This window comes from Babylonia areolata, chromosome 34, assembly GCF_041734735.1.
Source record: "Babylonia areolata isolate BAREFJ2019XMU chromosome 34, ASM4173473v1, whole genome shotgun sequence".
Lineage (NCBI taxonomy): Eukaryota > Metazoa > Mollusca > Gastropoda > Neogastropoda > Buccinidae > Babylonia > Babylonia areolata.
Genome location: NC_134909.1, coordinates 4,975,083 through 4,990,622, shown reverse-complemented (window position 1 = coordinate 4,990,622; position 15,540 = coordinate 4,975,083). Strand labels below are relative to the sequence as shown.

At 40.2% G+C, this 15,540-nt stretch overlaps 1 protein-coding gene across 5 annotated transcripts in view; it reads right to left on the bottom strand.

Moving 5' to 3' along the window:
- Nucleotides 1–15,540, bottom strand: part of LOC143277480 (HAUS augmin-like complex subunit 5) — a 92,151-nt gene that overhangs the window by 69,090 nt on the left and 7,521 nt on the right. For all 5 annotated transcript variants that reach the window (XM_076582327.1, XM_076582328.1, XM_076582329.1 and 2 more), the window contains exons 5-9: nucleotides 11,071–11,255; nucleotides 6,797–6,959; nucleotides 5,772–5,850; nucleotides 4,281–4,366; nucleotides 2,760–2,924 (exon numbers count right to left, since the gene is read on the bottom strand). In XM_076582327.1, coding sequence (XP_076438442.1) covers nucleotides 2,760–2,924; nucleotides 4,281–4,366; nucleotides 5,772–5,850; nucleotides 6,797–6,959; nucleotides 11,071–11,255 — 678 coding nt within the window. The remainder of the gene's footprint in view (nucleotides 1–2,759; nucleotides 2,925–4,280; nucleotides 4,367–5,771; nucleotides 5,851–6,796; nucleotides 6,960–11,070; nucleotides 11,256–15,540) is intronic.

Below are 15,540 nucleotides of genomic sequence, written 5' to 3'. Positions count from 1 at the left end.
ATTAACCCTTTTGCTGTCAGGGAAATAAGATTTAAGTGAAATCAATCTGCCAGGGTTATCAATAAAAACAAAAAACAACAACAACAACAACAACAACAAAACAGGTACATACTTTAAAAAAAAATTGTTTGCACTGTTACTTGAGAGATACCCATAAAAGCATATATTTTCTTAAAGTTAAATGAATAAAGAACATAAAACATGTGATGTTTTCTAATTTTGCACATTCCCAATGAAATGCAATTCTTTTGATATCAGTGTTTCACTTTTTTTCACTACTTTTTCATTTCAAACATTAGTCAAGTAATTTGCACAGTAATATATTTTCAGGACAAAATTGATAATACCTGTACACACAAATTATTCCAGAACAACCACAATAAAAAAAAAAAGGATATATACATAATTATTGTGACTACTCTCAGTGATAACAACAAAGATGTGATTGTCCAATCCTTTCAGTCAAATCAGTTTTCTTAAAATAAAATAAAAATCATCATGCCTATCCAGCAGTAAAATCAGACCAAAGAACTGTTTCATTTCAAATACATCTGTATCTTTTATGCTGATAATCTGGAGTACTTTTCTCTGCCCACCTGGTTTCGCTTGTACCTGCTGGAGTGTCTGCTGTGCATACAAATTGTTTTCCTTAACAAATTCATGATTTACATTATCATCTTTAAAAAGATCAAATGAAATGAAATTAAAAAAGAAAAAAAAAAAAGAAAAAAAAAAGAGAAAACGTCAATGCAGTCTGTGTTGTGTGGGTTTTTTCAGTCCACTGTCACCAGTAAAGTCAGCAATAACAGGCTGAATGTTGTTTGCTGACTCTACATTGATCTCCTCAAACACACAAAGGCCCCCTCAGCCTACACCCCCCTCCTCTTCCCCCACATCACCATCATCACACACCACACCATCACAAACCACTCATCACATCACCTTCATCACACATCACCACCATCATCACACACATCACTATTATCACACACCACACTACCATCATCACACAGTGAGTACAAGTCTGAAATATGTATCAAAATGATCAGCAGAATGCACTCAGTCTACCTTTGAAATAAACAAACATACCAGATGGTTTGCAAAGTGCTCAGTTCAGCAAAACTTTTAAACAAGCTGGGTGTCAAAACCAGCTTCATGAAAATGTTGTCAGAATGATATTACTGATCATGTGACATATAATTTAATAACATATTTACATTTTTTTTCTTTTCTTTATATTTCATCAAAGAAAACATCATTCAAGACAGAAAAAACAGGCTACAAATATGCTTTTTTTCTTTCATTAACTGAATACCATCCATGAGAATTAACGGTTGTTTTGAAACAGCTCAAAATCAGTGTTTTCTGTGTTTCATCTCCGTTGTTTACGGGACTTTTGGAAAGGCAAATATACAAAAACATTTGGAATTGTCTTATGCTATTTGTTAAAAGCACTTTCTTGACTGTTCTTCACTGAACCGAGCAGTGTTTTTCGGAAATGTTGCAGCGACTTCATTTAAGATAAGATTTCAGATCATGAGAAATTGTATCACCGTGGAATTATTCAGCACTGGTCAGTTCCTACATCTGTCCACAGTGAAGTTAACAACGGGTTTAAAAGGAAAGATATCCACCCTCTTTAGATACATATATATTCCATCCGCTAGTTACTTTTTCTGACCAACACTGCAGTTGTGTGATCTTTTAGGCCTGCTACACTATAAAGGGAAACATGATGCAGCCTTTTCATATTTCACACCAGTATGGACCTCCATTGCATCTGGATTATTATTCTCACTGATTATTGAAAGAAATCAAAGTGGTCCCAAGCAGGAGGCAGGAACCAAACACACCTGTCGCGGTCCCCCACCAGAAAGGTCCACACAGGTTTTTCTTCCTTTCACCTTTGAAAGAGAAAAGAACAAGAGAGGCAAGGCCTTCAAGACTCACTTGTGATACACTTAAGAAATAAAAAAAAATCCAAGCTTTTTATGTATTGAGTATAATTTCAAGATGTAATGTTTAAGATGAGAAAGATCAGTTTAAAGCCAATTAACTCCCCTAGCATTAATTACAGAGTAATTTCCCTTTTTTACTATCTGCACCAAAACGTTTGCAAAATAAATAAAACTTCCATGCTTAGCAAAAGAAGTTCCTGTTTGAACAAAAAATGATAATAATGACTGCTCTTGTTGTTGGGTCAGAATATCAGATCAAAGTGCCAAGTTTAGAGAATACAAAAAAATATAAATATAACAGTAAATGCAGTTTGCATATAATTAGGCTTCATTTTTTTTTTTTTTTTTTTTTTTTTGTGCCCATCCCAGAGGTGCAATATTGTTTTAAACAAGATGACTGGAAAGAACTGAATTTTTCCTATTTTTATGCCTAATTTGGTGTCAACTGACAAAGTATTTGCAGAGAAAATGTCAATGTTAAAGTTTACCACGGACACACACACACACACACACACACATACACAGACAACCGAACACTGGGTTAAAACATAGACTCACTTTGTTTACACAAGTGAGTCAAAAAAGATTTCAACACATCAAGGCAATAGCTGGCCATTGGGCAATAATACATCCACAACATAAAATGTGTGCATGTGTATCAGAATCATCATTATGATTATCGGAATCAGACACTTTCCAGTACAGATTGAACATGTACATGAACACAAACATTTACTCACCACACACAAACATATTGATACACCAGACAGTAAAGTCAGCAATTTCAGCAATGACAGATACCTCAGTTTTTGTGCCTCGTTCTGAATGTTGATTTTCATGGTATGTTCTCTGAGCAGCATCGCCTCTTGCTTGCTTTGGAAAACAAGGGCAGTCACTATCTCCTCAATGTTGTGATCGTTAAGAGTGGTCTCTACTTGCTTCCAAAGCTGTTCTTTGTTCAGCTGACTGCAAGAATACACATAGGAAAAGTACAACTGCAGCACAACAATACAGGCCACTGACATGCCTAACCATTCCCAACAAAAAGTCAAGAATTATAAGCACATGCATACACATACTAACACATAAAAAAAATAACTTAAGCCCTTGTAGTGAAGTGGTTTGCATCACTGACGGACAGCTGAAAGAACACAGGTTCGACGGGCGCAATAGCCAAGTAGTTAAAGCGTTGGATTGTCAATCTGAGGGTCCCGGGTTTGAATCACGGTGACGGCGCCTGGTGGGTAAAGGGTGGAGATTTTTACGATCTCCCAGGTCAACATATGTGCAGACCTGCTAGTGCCTGAATCCCCTTCGTGTGTATACGCAAGCAGAAGATCAAATACGCACGTTAAAGATCCTGTAATCCATGTCAGCGTTCGGTGGTTTATGGAAACAAGAACATACCCAGCATGCACACCCCCGAAAACGGAGTATGGCTGCCTACATGGCGGGGTAAAAACGGTCATACACGTAAAAGCCCACTCGTGTGCATACGAGTGAACGCAGAAGAAGAAGAACACAGGTTCGAATCCCAGTGGAGGTGGGATTTTTCTGCCTGCAGCCAGCTCTTACCCATAACTGAGTATGCTATGGGCTTAACTGGGAAGACTGGGACCACACAGCTGTGTATCATCCACTTCATGGATGCATCTTTGGGTGTGTTGCTCTAATTTTCTGACTAACACTGCAAGTGTCTGTATCTCTCCATCTTGGTAAACACTGGATTACCATAATGACAGGAAGCATAGCTGCAAATCTAAATGGACCTCCATAGCAGAATCGTCATCATCATTGTCATCCTCGTCCTCCTTCTTTATCATCCATATAAAAAAGTCCCAAGTTATGTGGCTTTTCATGTCCTGCTCTCATGGTGACCTCAGTTACCATACCCCTCCAATTCTGTGCTTTTAGTGAGTCCTGTCAAGGTCTTCAGTGTCGGCAGATTCATGGGAGACTGTTGTTGGAGGGAAGAGGTAGCCATCTCCAAGCTGGGGGTGAAGCTCACTCACTCTGTCTCTGCGACTATGCCATTACTGTGTTAAGTAGGAGGTTTAGTACATGTTGTCCTAAGTACATGTTGTCCTAAGTACGTTAAACCGGAGCAGGCACTACTAAACACCACTACCAGAAAAATGGCTACCACACTGGTCACACAAACTGGAATAAAATACATTGAATCAGTACAAAAAATAAACTGGTACAAATGCTACAATAGTGAAAGAATATGAAAACCCACAACAGAATATAATAAACAGAACCCCCCAAAGAGTAAACAGCATAATCAATTCGTCAGATCAACAGACATCAACACAAACTCACAAAGAGGTCTTGTCTTTGCTGAAGGTCCCCTGCAGTGTCTGGTGAAGGAACCTGCTGATGTGGTCACAGGACATCCGCACATCTCGCTGTCAGGTCACACAGAACTGTTACTGTAATGTGTGTGTGTATAATTCACAGACACACACACACATACACAGGTGTGCAAGCAGAGAGACCTGCTCAAGCCTGAATTATTTTTCAGCCCAGACCAAAGCCTGAAATTAGCCTGAAAAAAACTTTTCTGCCCAGACCGAAGCCTGAAATTTTTTTTCTGCCCAGACCAAAGCCTGAAATACTACGCAGGCTCAACAAAACAGAGTCAATTACAGTTTTATTCAAATAAAGACAAATCACACTCTTTTTGTTATGAAAACAAACAATAATACAATTCTGCATCTTACTGTAAAGCAAAATATGCAAGTGTTACTCTCAACTGCCCATAAGCAACACCTCTTGCAAAGCTGGAGCTATTGAGGAAAGAAAGTACCTGAAGGAATGTATGTTGCGTGCACGCATGCGTGGGTATATGTGTGTGTGTGTGTGTGTGTGTGCGCGTACGTGAGCGTGTGTGTGCGCGTGAATTTTTTTCAATGCAAGCCTCTGTGTGTGCACACACGCGCATGTGTGTGTGTGTGTGTGTGTGTTTATTTATTTATTTATTAAGACTTCTTGCTATAGCGCATATTCTTGAAGCTCTATGCGCTTTACAATAGCACTAAAAAAAAAAAAAAAAAAAAATTCACTCAAACATCCCCACACAAACATATGCATATAATTTGTGTGTGTGTTTGTATACACCCGTATAAGTGTTTGGGTGGTGTGTGTGGATGGTGCATGTGTATGTGCGTGTGTATGTGTGTATGTATCCATGAGTCTGTATATGTATGTGAGCAGTGGTAAAATGTGTGTTTGTGTGTCATTATGTGTGGAGCCTTTACATGTATGTGTGCATGCACGCGCGTGTGCTTGTATGCCTGTGTACATGTGTGGATGGTGTGTGCATGTGCATGTGCATGTGTGTGTGTGTGTGTGTGTGCATGCGTGTTTACATGTGTTTGTGCGCACACCTGTGTATGTATGTAAGCAATATAAAATGTGTGTGCACATCTATGCATTTGTCAGAGGGAGAGAGATCAGGACAGAGGGCTGGACAGAGAGGTCAGGCAGATTGAGAAAGGGCAGGACAGAGAAGGAAAGAGGGCTGGACAGAGATCAGGACAGAGAGGGCAGAACAGAGATCAGGACAGAGAGGGCAGGACAGAGATCAGGACAGAGAGGGCAGAACAGAGATCAGGACAGAGAGGGCAGGACAGAGATCAGGACAGAGAGGGCAGGACAGAGATCAGGACAGACAGGGCAGGACAGAGATCAGGACAGAGAGGGCAGGCAGAGTGAGAAAGGTCAGGACAAAGATCAGCATGGAGACAGGTGATGACAATGAGGGAGGGGGGCGAAAAGGAGAGAGACAGAAGAAAAAAAAGTATTACTGACTGAGGCGGAGGTCTCCAGCTGTGGCATCCTTCCCTCAGTGTCCTGGCCCTCCTGCTGGCTGTGCAGCGCTGTATCCACCCTGTGGCCACACACACACACACACACACACACACACACACACCACTCACACACACACATACACACACACACACAACTCACACATACACACCACTCACACACACACATACACACACACTACTCACACACACGCACCACACACACACACACACACCACTCACATACACACACACACACACACACACACACACACGCCACTCACACACACACACACACACACATTTCATACACCGTCTGACAAAAAGAGCTGTTCCCACATGGAAGTGTATTCTGTAGATTTTTTCAGTTAACCCTCTCCTTTATTTGTTACTGACATATTTTACAGATAAAACTTCCTGGACATTTTCACTTCTTTTTTCTTCTGTCAACAAAACGTTGGTTACCGGCACATCTTCACTGTGAACTGTGAATAACAATCCTGCAAACACACTGATATCTGCCCAATTCTTACTAGCAGTGTTGTTACCAAATTAGTGATACATTTATCAATGTATACAAAGTGAACTGGCTGCAGATGTGTATCTACAATACATGCAGTTTCCAAAGAAAGAAAAGGGAAAAAAGGCTGATAAATAATTTTATAGTCATATGCAGTTCTTTGCAGTGTCCAAATGACTGACTTCACACGGTAGAAGACGAAGACATGCAGATCCATACAAGAAAAAAATAAACTGCACATCAGCATACAGATACAGAATTAACGAAATCCAAAACTGATATCATACCATAAGTGTATGCCTTTTTGCCCTTAACAGAATAAACCTTATATTTCTCTTATATTTCTAAATCCCCTTTGTGGGCAGTTTTCCTACACAAATTGCTCTTTCTTGTAATTCTGTTTATTTGTACATATTCACATACTTATCATGTATTTTGCCGCCTTTTTTTTTTCTTTCTCTTCACTGACATTCATTCCCCTTTCCATGATGCCCCCTCCAGTGCCTTACCCTTTCCTTCTGCTCACCAGGACATCAGTTCTGGCCAGCACTCTGTCCGAGAAGGCGTCCAGGTTGGCACTTAAGTTGTCAGATGTATGGGAATACAGCTGAAGCAAACATGTCCTGCGCCCCATGTCCCGAACTCCCTCCAGCTCTTTCTGGTACTCCAGCTCTGTATCAGTCCATCACATGAATCAGTTCACAACAACTGACAGTACAAACTGACTGTGTAGACATACATCAACAGTTCACAACAACTGACAGTACAAACTGACACTGTGTAGACATACATCAACAGTTCACAACAACTGACAGTACAAACTGACAATGTGTAGACATACATCAACAGTTCACAACAACTGACAGTACAAACTGACACTGTGTAGACACACATCAACAGTTCACAACTGACAGTACAAACTGACACTGTGTAGACACACATCAACAGTTCGCAACAACTGACAGTACAAACTGACAATGTGTAGACATACATCAACAGTTCACAACTGACAGTACAAAATGACACTGTGTAGACACACATCAACAGTTCACAACAGCTGACAGTACAAACTGACACTGTGTAGACATACATCAACAGTTCACAACTGACAGTACAAACTGACACTGTGTAGACATACATCAACAGTTCGCAACAGTTGACAGTACAAACTGACACTGTGTAGACATCAACAGTTCACAACAGCTGACAGTACAAACTGACACTGTGTAGACATACATCAACAGTTGACAACAACTGACAGTACAAACTGACACTGTGTAGACATACATCAACAGTTGACAACAACTGACAGTACAAACTGACACTGTGTAGACATCAACAGTTCTAAACAGCTGAGAGTACAAACTGACACTGTGTAGACATACATCAACAGTTCACAACAGGTGACAGTACAAACTGACACTGTGTAGACACACATCAGCAGTTCACAACAGCTGACAGTACAAACTGACACTGTGTAGACATACATCAACAGTTCACAACAACTGACAGTACAAACTGACACCGCGTAGACACACATCAACAGTTCACAACTGACAGTACAAACTGACACTGTGCAGATATACATCAACAGTTCACAACTGACAGTACAAACTGACACTGTGTAGACACACATCAACAGTTCACAACCGCTGACAGTACAAACTGACACTGTGTAGACATACATCAACAGTTCACAACAGCTGACAGTACAAACTGACACTGTGTAGACACACATCAACAGTTCACAACAGCTGACAGTACAAACTGACACTGTGTAGACATACATCAACAGTTCACAACTGACAGTACAAACTGACACTATGTAGACATACATCAACAGTTCGCAACAGTTGACAGTACAAACTGACACTGTGTAGACATACATCAACAGTTGACAACAACTGACAGTACAAACTCGCACTGTGTAGACATACATCAACAGTTCACAACTGACAGTACAAACTCACACTGTGTAGACACACATCAACAGTTCACAACAGCTGACAGTACAAACTGACACTGTGTAGACATACGTCAACAGTTCACAACTGACAGTACAAACTGACACTGTGTAGACATACATCAACAGTTCACAACTGACAGTACAAACTGACACTGTGTAGACACACATCAACAGTTCACAACAGCTGACAGTACAAACTGACACTGTGTAGACACACATCAACAGTTCACAACTGACAGTACAAACGGACACTGTGTAGACACACATCAACAGTTCACAACCGCTGACAGTACAAACTGACACTGTGTAGACACACATCAACAGTTGACAACAACTGACAGTACAAACTGACACTATGTAGACATACATCAACAGTTCACAACTGACAGTACAAACTGACAATGTGTAGACACACATCAACAGTTTACACCTGCTGACAGTACAAACTGACACTGTGTAGACATACATCAACAGTTGACAACAACTGACAATACAAACTGACACTGTGTAGACTTTTTTTCTTTTTCTTTTTTAATGTATTTATCTATTATTTATTCACCCCTTTTTTTTTCTTTTCTCTCAAGGCCTGACTAAGCGTGTTGGGTTACGCTGCTGGTCAGGCATCTGCTTGGCAGATGGACACTGTGTAGACATACCTCAACAGTTCACAACAACTGACAGTACAAATTGACACTGTGTAGACATCAACAGTTCACAACAACTGACAGTACAAACTGACACTGTGTAGACATGAACAGTTCACAGTAGCTGACAGTACAAACTGACACTGTATATACATACATCAACAGTTCACAACTGACAGTACAAACTGACACTGTGTAGACATACATCAACAGTTCACAACAGCTGACAGTACAAAGTGACACTGTGTAGACATACATCAACAGTTCACAACAGTTGACAGTACAAACTGACACTGTGTAGACACACATCAACAGTTCACAACAGCTGACAATACAAACTGACACTGTGTAGACATACATCAACAGTTCACAACAGCTGACAGTACAAACTGACACTGTGTACACACATCAACAGTTCACAACTGACAGTACAAACTGACATTGTGCAGACATACATCAACAGTTGACAACAACTGACAATACAAACTGACACTGTGTAGACATACATCAACAGTTGACAACAACTGACAGTACAAACTGATACTGTGTAGACTTACATCAACAGTTCACAACTGACAGTACAAAATGACACTGTGTAGACATACATCAACAGTTCACAACTGACAGTACAAACTGACACTGTGCAGATATACATCAACAGTTGACAACAATTGACAGTACAAAATGATACTGTGTAGACATACATCAACAGTTCACAACAGCTGACAGTACAAACTGACACTGTGTAGACATACATCAACAGTTCACAACAGCTGACAGTACAAACTGACACTGTGTAGACATACATCAACAGTTCACAACTGACAGTACAAACTGACACTGTGTAGACATACATCAACAGTTCACAACAGCTGACAGTACAAACTGACACTGTGTAGACATCAACAGCAGCAAGTGTATATCCTGAGGACATGCTACTTCTGTTTAGATATAAGCTTCGTGGGCACCCTGTAGTATATCTGAACCATCCGGGCTCTTGAAATATGCACAAAATGCCATATGGACAGGGCTCTTGAAACAAGCACAAAATGTTGTGTGGACGACAGCAAGAGGTACCAAGACGCTAATGCTACTGCTGGATGGTGAGGATTACTACTTGTTGCTGAAACAGAAGCTGAGGATTTAAAAGTAATGATTTGCTATCTACTTTTGCCTATTATATTGCATACCTGATCTGTTCTCTTCAGTGTATAGTCTGACCCTACATTTCCTACCATGCCATGTATAATCTTAATTCCGGGTTCTTTGACATATCCACATACACATGTTTGTCATGCGTTAAAACCTTAGCAATGTCACACAGTAAAGAATATGACACCTCAGTTTATCATCTGATGTGAAAGACTAGCACTATGAAGACCAGTTGAGGGTGAAGGAAAAATCCTGGTCTGGTGCAGGACACAAAGCCACTGACCCTCACTTCCTGGTCTGGTGCAGGACACAAAGCCACTGACCCTCACTTCCTGGTCTGGTGCAGGACACAAAGCCACTGACCCTCACTTCCTGGTCTGGTGCAGGACACAAAGCCACTGACCCTCACTTCCTGGTCTGGTGCAGGACACAAAGCCACTGACCCTCACTTCCTGGTCTGGTGCAGGACACAAAGCCACTGACCCTCACTTCCTGGTCTGGTGCAGGACACAAAGCCACTGACCCTCACTTCCTTGTCAGGAGCAATACCACTACTGCTGTCCAAGTCACTGCTTCACTTACGCACCAGACTTTTCAATGAAGTTGAAGGCTTGAAATGAAAAACTATGGACAGACAGATAGGTCTAGAACTAGTGGACCCAGACTTTGCAATGAAGCTAAGGGCTGGTGAGAGTATATTTGCACAACAGACTGCAAATGATCATTTTCTTCCTTATATTTTACCCATTCTTCCAATTCCATGCTTGTGTCTGAAGTCATGATTCGCCTGCCTTTATTTTTCTCCTCTCCGAGTGCATAGTATCAGTTCCACCTGTTTTATACAGAATATCATTTATGTTCTGTATACTTTGAATACAAATTTCTTTATTCACAAATCATACTGATCACAAACATTTTTTTTTTTTTTTTTATTAAAGGGAATGTGGAGGGGTTTGACCTTTCAAAGATCCTTTGAAAGGGAGACAACCTTGTTATGTCTGACAAAAACAGGTGTACACACCTGCAGACTGTACATCAGCTTCCATGCGTTCCAGTTCCTGCTCCAACTGTTGTATTTCCAACAGCACTACAGTTCTGTCTGCTTGTAGTTGTGCCCTCTGTGTAAACAGACTTTGCTGTTCATCGTCATAGCGACAGTGTGATCTGTACTTCACTGTGTAGCTTTGTCTGTGGGATCTGGCTTTACTGACCTCAAGTTCAGGATTAGAGCACACAGGATCTGCTTTACCCTCACCACCTGATTCTGTTTTGTTTTTGTTTTTCCATATTTTCTAACACACCCACCCACCCACACACACACACACACACACACACACACACACACACTTTTCTCTGCTTCTTGAAAAAGGTAAGAAAATCTTCATAAAATATCTTTATCCAACTCAACACAAACAGGACTCAAAATGAGTTTGTAGGTCTGCCTGCCAGAGCATGAAAAAGAATTCTCAGCTGATTCTGCGGGCAGTTTTTGTCTAAGTTTGTAAGATGGTATCAGAAAATAGCTTTAAAATGAATCAGATGTTATAGGCTAAACAAGACCCTTCAGAATACATGACAGGAATGTGACAATTTCTATCTTATATTTATCATCCTATACACTGAACTGAAATACTATGCAGAATGTTCTAAGTTCTGGAACATTCTCTTGCCTGTGAAAAAACAACAACTTTTGTTTATAAATTATGCCAAATGTTGTGACATATATTTCAGAAATGCAACACACAGTTACTCCAGTACAATTCCACTGTATCATTTTGTGTTTGGCTGTCCCATCCTCTCAATTCCACATGAAACTAAAAGCAGAGGAACACATTCAAACTTGTACAAGTTACAGTGGTGTTCAATGGGTTTTACACATGGTTCTCAGCAATCTGTAACAGCAACAGACCTCTCCACTCCTGTCAGTCATCCTTGTGTGCTGTACAGCCAATAACTGATCACACAATCCATGCCAACAGCCAATAACTGATCACACAGTCCATGCCAACAGCCAATAACTGATCACACAGTCCATGCCAACAGCCAATAACTGATCACACAGTCCATGCCAGCAGCCAATAACTGATCACACAGTCCATGCCAGCAGCCAATAACTGATCACATGGTCCATGCCAACAGCCAATAACTGATCACATGGTCCATGCATTCACACAGTCCATGCCAACAGCCAATACTGATCACACAGTCCATGCCAACAGCCAATAACTGATCACACAGTCCATGCCAACAGCCAATAACTGATCACACAGTCCATGCCAGCAGCCAATAACTGATCACACAGTCCATGCCAGCAGCCAATAACTGATCACATGGTCCATGCCAACAGCCAATAACTGATCACATGGTCCATGCCAACAGCCAATAACTGATCACAGAGTCCATGCCAGCAGCCAATAACTGATCACATAGTCCATGCCAGCAGCCAATAACTGATCACATAGTCCATGCCAGCAGCCAATAACTGACCACATGGTCCATGCCAGCTTAGCTTGACCAGTTCTAGGAAGCTGTCTGGCCTGGCTGAGAAAGCAGAATATGTGAAGCTTTGCACATGGTGGAAAAAAATATGAGGCAACCAGATTTTTGTTTTGATCAGTGCAAGTATGACCAGCATTAATCGAAAACAAATGAAGTCATCATTTTATTTAGTTTTATATTTCATGTATATTTGCTGTATAAATGTTCTTGATGAGATTTTTGTGTGTGATTTGTATTGGAAAAATAAAATCTCAAAGATTCAATTGATGCTTTGGTTTTTGTAGTCAGAAATTGGAATTTTAATTGAATAAAGCGGGTTAAAAAAATGGCGGATTTGTGACATGGAGGCATGTGTTTCAGAAGAATTGTTCTGGTCTTCAATAAATAAACTAATTTGAAACAAAGACAACAACAGACACTTTCAAAACTGTAATACTGTTATTGCATAAGAGAAAATCTCATCTACTCCGATTCATTAGTTAAATACTTGCGTATTAACCCCTAGGCTGACTATATGACGAGATAACTCGTCATGGCAAGCATATTATGCTTCGCTGCCACAATGACGAGATAACTCGTCATCAAAATATTCTGACTTTTCCCTGCTTTGCGTCCAGTTCGCTGACAAAAATGCTGGTAGCTTTAGCTTGGGGAATCTTTCTGGATTCTATTCATAGCTAGGAACCCCATCTACATCATGAGGCAGTCCTTTATTTGAACGTTTTGGTTGGGTTACTGTCCCAGTGTTTGCCTGGCTCCTCTCCTCGCTCACTCAACAAAATGTCGGACTGATGCCGTGCTCAAGACATGCGATTGTAGCGAACTAAATCAACCAAGATTGCTTTCTTTTGCTGATGCTCAGAAAGAATTGAAGCGTAAACTCGAAGAAGACAGTGATGAACATTTATAGGACGATCTGATAAAAAAATAAAGGGAGCAATGAAGACAGTGGCCAAGATGCGACTATCAGTGAGTGATGCTGGCTGTGCAAACCTTAGCAGATGACAGAAATTGACTGAACAGGACAGTGTGAGCAATATTCTTGGCACTCAGCCAGCGCCGTCTGATGAGAACTGGATAAAGTGACCATGTGAGAGGGGTGAAGAGGAGGGGGATGGAGACTGAGGGGGCGTGGCCTCTCATCCACATTATCACTTGGAGAAGTCACAATACATTGTATATCTATCTCTTTTTAATTTTTTTTTTTCATTGTGGTTGTTCTAGTATGATTTTGTGTATGCAGATATCCATTTATCCAGAAAATATGGTATTTTAGTGCAAATTACCTGACTAATGTTAGTAATGAACAAGTTGAAAATGTGACAAAAAACAAAACACAGATTTCAAAACAACAGCATGTCACTAAAAATATATAAAATGGGGAAAAATCATGTGTTTTGTGTTCTTTATTCATTTACCTTTCAGAAAATATATACTCTTATGGGTCTTTCTCCAATAACTGAGAGCACAGAATTTTTGGAAAATTTGTATCCGTTTTTTGTGAAAAAACCCTGGTAAATAGATTTCACTTAAATCTTATTTTCCTGGCAGCGAAAGGGTTAATCAACTGTTACTGTTGTGACGGTTCGTTTCCGCGGTATATGCCAGTCTTATTTGGTGCATGCACACTCATAAACAGCTTTTTAAATCATGTTTTCGACACACGCTGAAACTGAAAGCACAGTATTATGTTGTGAATACTTGTTTCATAACTGTACTCCAGCTTGTGGCACTGTGTGAGAAATCATAGTTCCATAAGCAGCATCGTTTCCATTTTTTGCGGTCACAACTGTGCAACGAAAACCTCGGATGAAACGTGGGAACCACACAGACTGACCGACTTTTTGACACTGTGCACTCACTTTTGACCTGGAGAATGCCTGGCATATGTGTATCTCAGGCGAACTGCACTTTAAGAACACATTCTGGAACTGCAAACTTTTGCTTCCACGCGTGTGACCGTTGTCACTATCGTGCCTTCTGCCTCAGACTGCCGTCATTCCAAGGTCAGTATATTCTGATTCATTCAAGTTGGGAGTAGACTGATCATTACATTGTGAGTAAATAAGATGCTGCTAAATGATAAAGGCACAAGACAATTATAATTTGTGCTTCAAATCCTATTTTTTCTTAATTTCTGATAATCAGTCTACTGTCATGGTCCGCTGGTCGAGCCAGCCCATACGGATCTGAATGAACTAAACTTTGGAGAAACGAACTAAAACTTCAAACATGTATCAGCAAAGCATATATCTTGATTCAAAGAACCTTGCAATTACATTTTAGAAATAAAATATCGAAAAGAATCAAAACAAACATCCCTTTGTGAAGCAGCATGTTGGTTGTGATGGGAAACGAAGACGCTTTGGTTTCTTGTACAGACCGTTTCATCTTTTCTATGGAAATGTGCATCATTCAGTCCATGAAACATCTGGGCTTATTGTTTTAAAACTTTGAATATCTTTTGAGTTTGAATTTTTTGTGTTGCTTTTTATACTTCTGAATACGCCTTTTGTTTCCTCTATGCTTGACATCCTATCATGCTTTGTGTCTGTCGCAGTGGGAAACGATAAATCCATGATTTCTTGTACCAACTGTTCATCTTCGTCAAAAAAGATTTTAATTATGAGTTGGTTTTGTTCTGTATTTTGATTTTTAAAACATATTGCGGTGTGAGAAATCAGTGGAGTGTCTACCTTTCTGCTGCCATGTGTATTGGTAGAGCAGAGGCTGAACCATGTGTCTGTGGTGACGTGGAAACCAACAAAGTCTGGTTTCTTGTCTTGACCGTATGATTTTTGAAATGATTTCTTTTAAAAATTAAAATCATAGATCTTTGTTTTTATTTGGCCAAGGCTCTCCATGCCATCTTGTCAGGTTTTCGCTCTGTCTCGTCTAACGCTTTTTTTGGCTATTAAGCGTTTTCATTTGGCCTTATTTTGTTGTATGCGGCTTGCATGTATATTGTTCTTACATTCTGTGTACTCGTTTC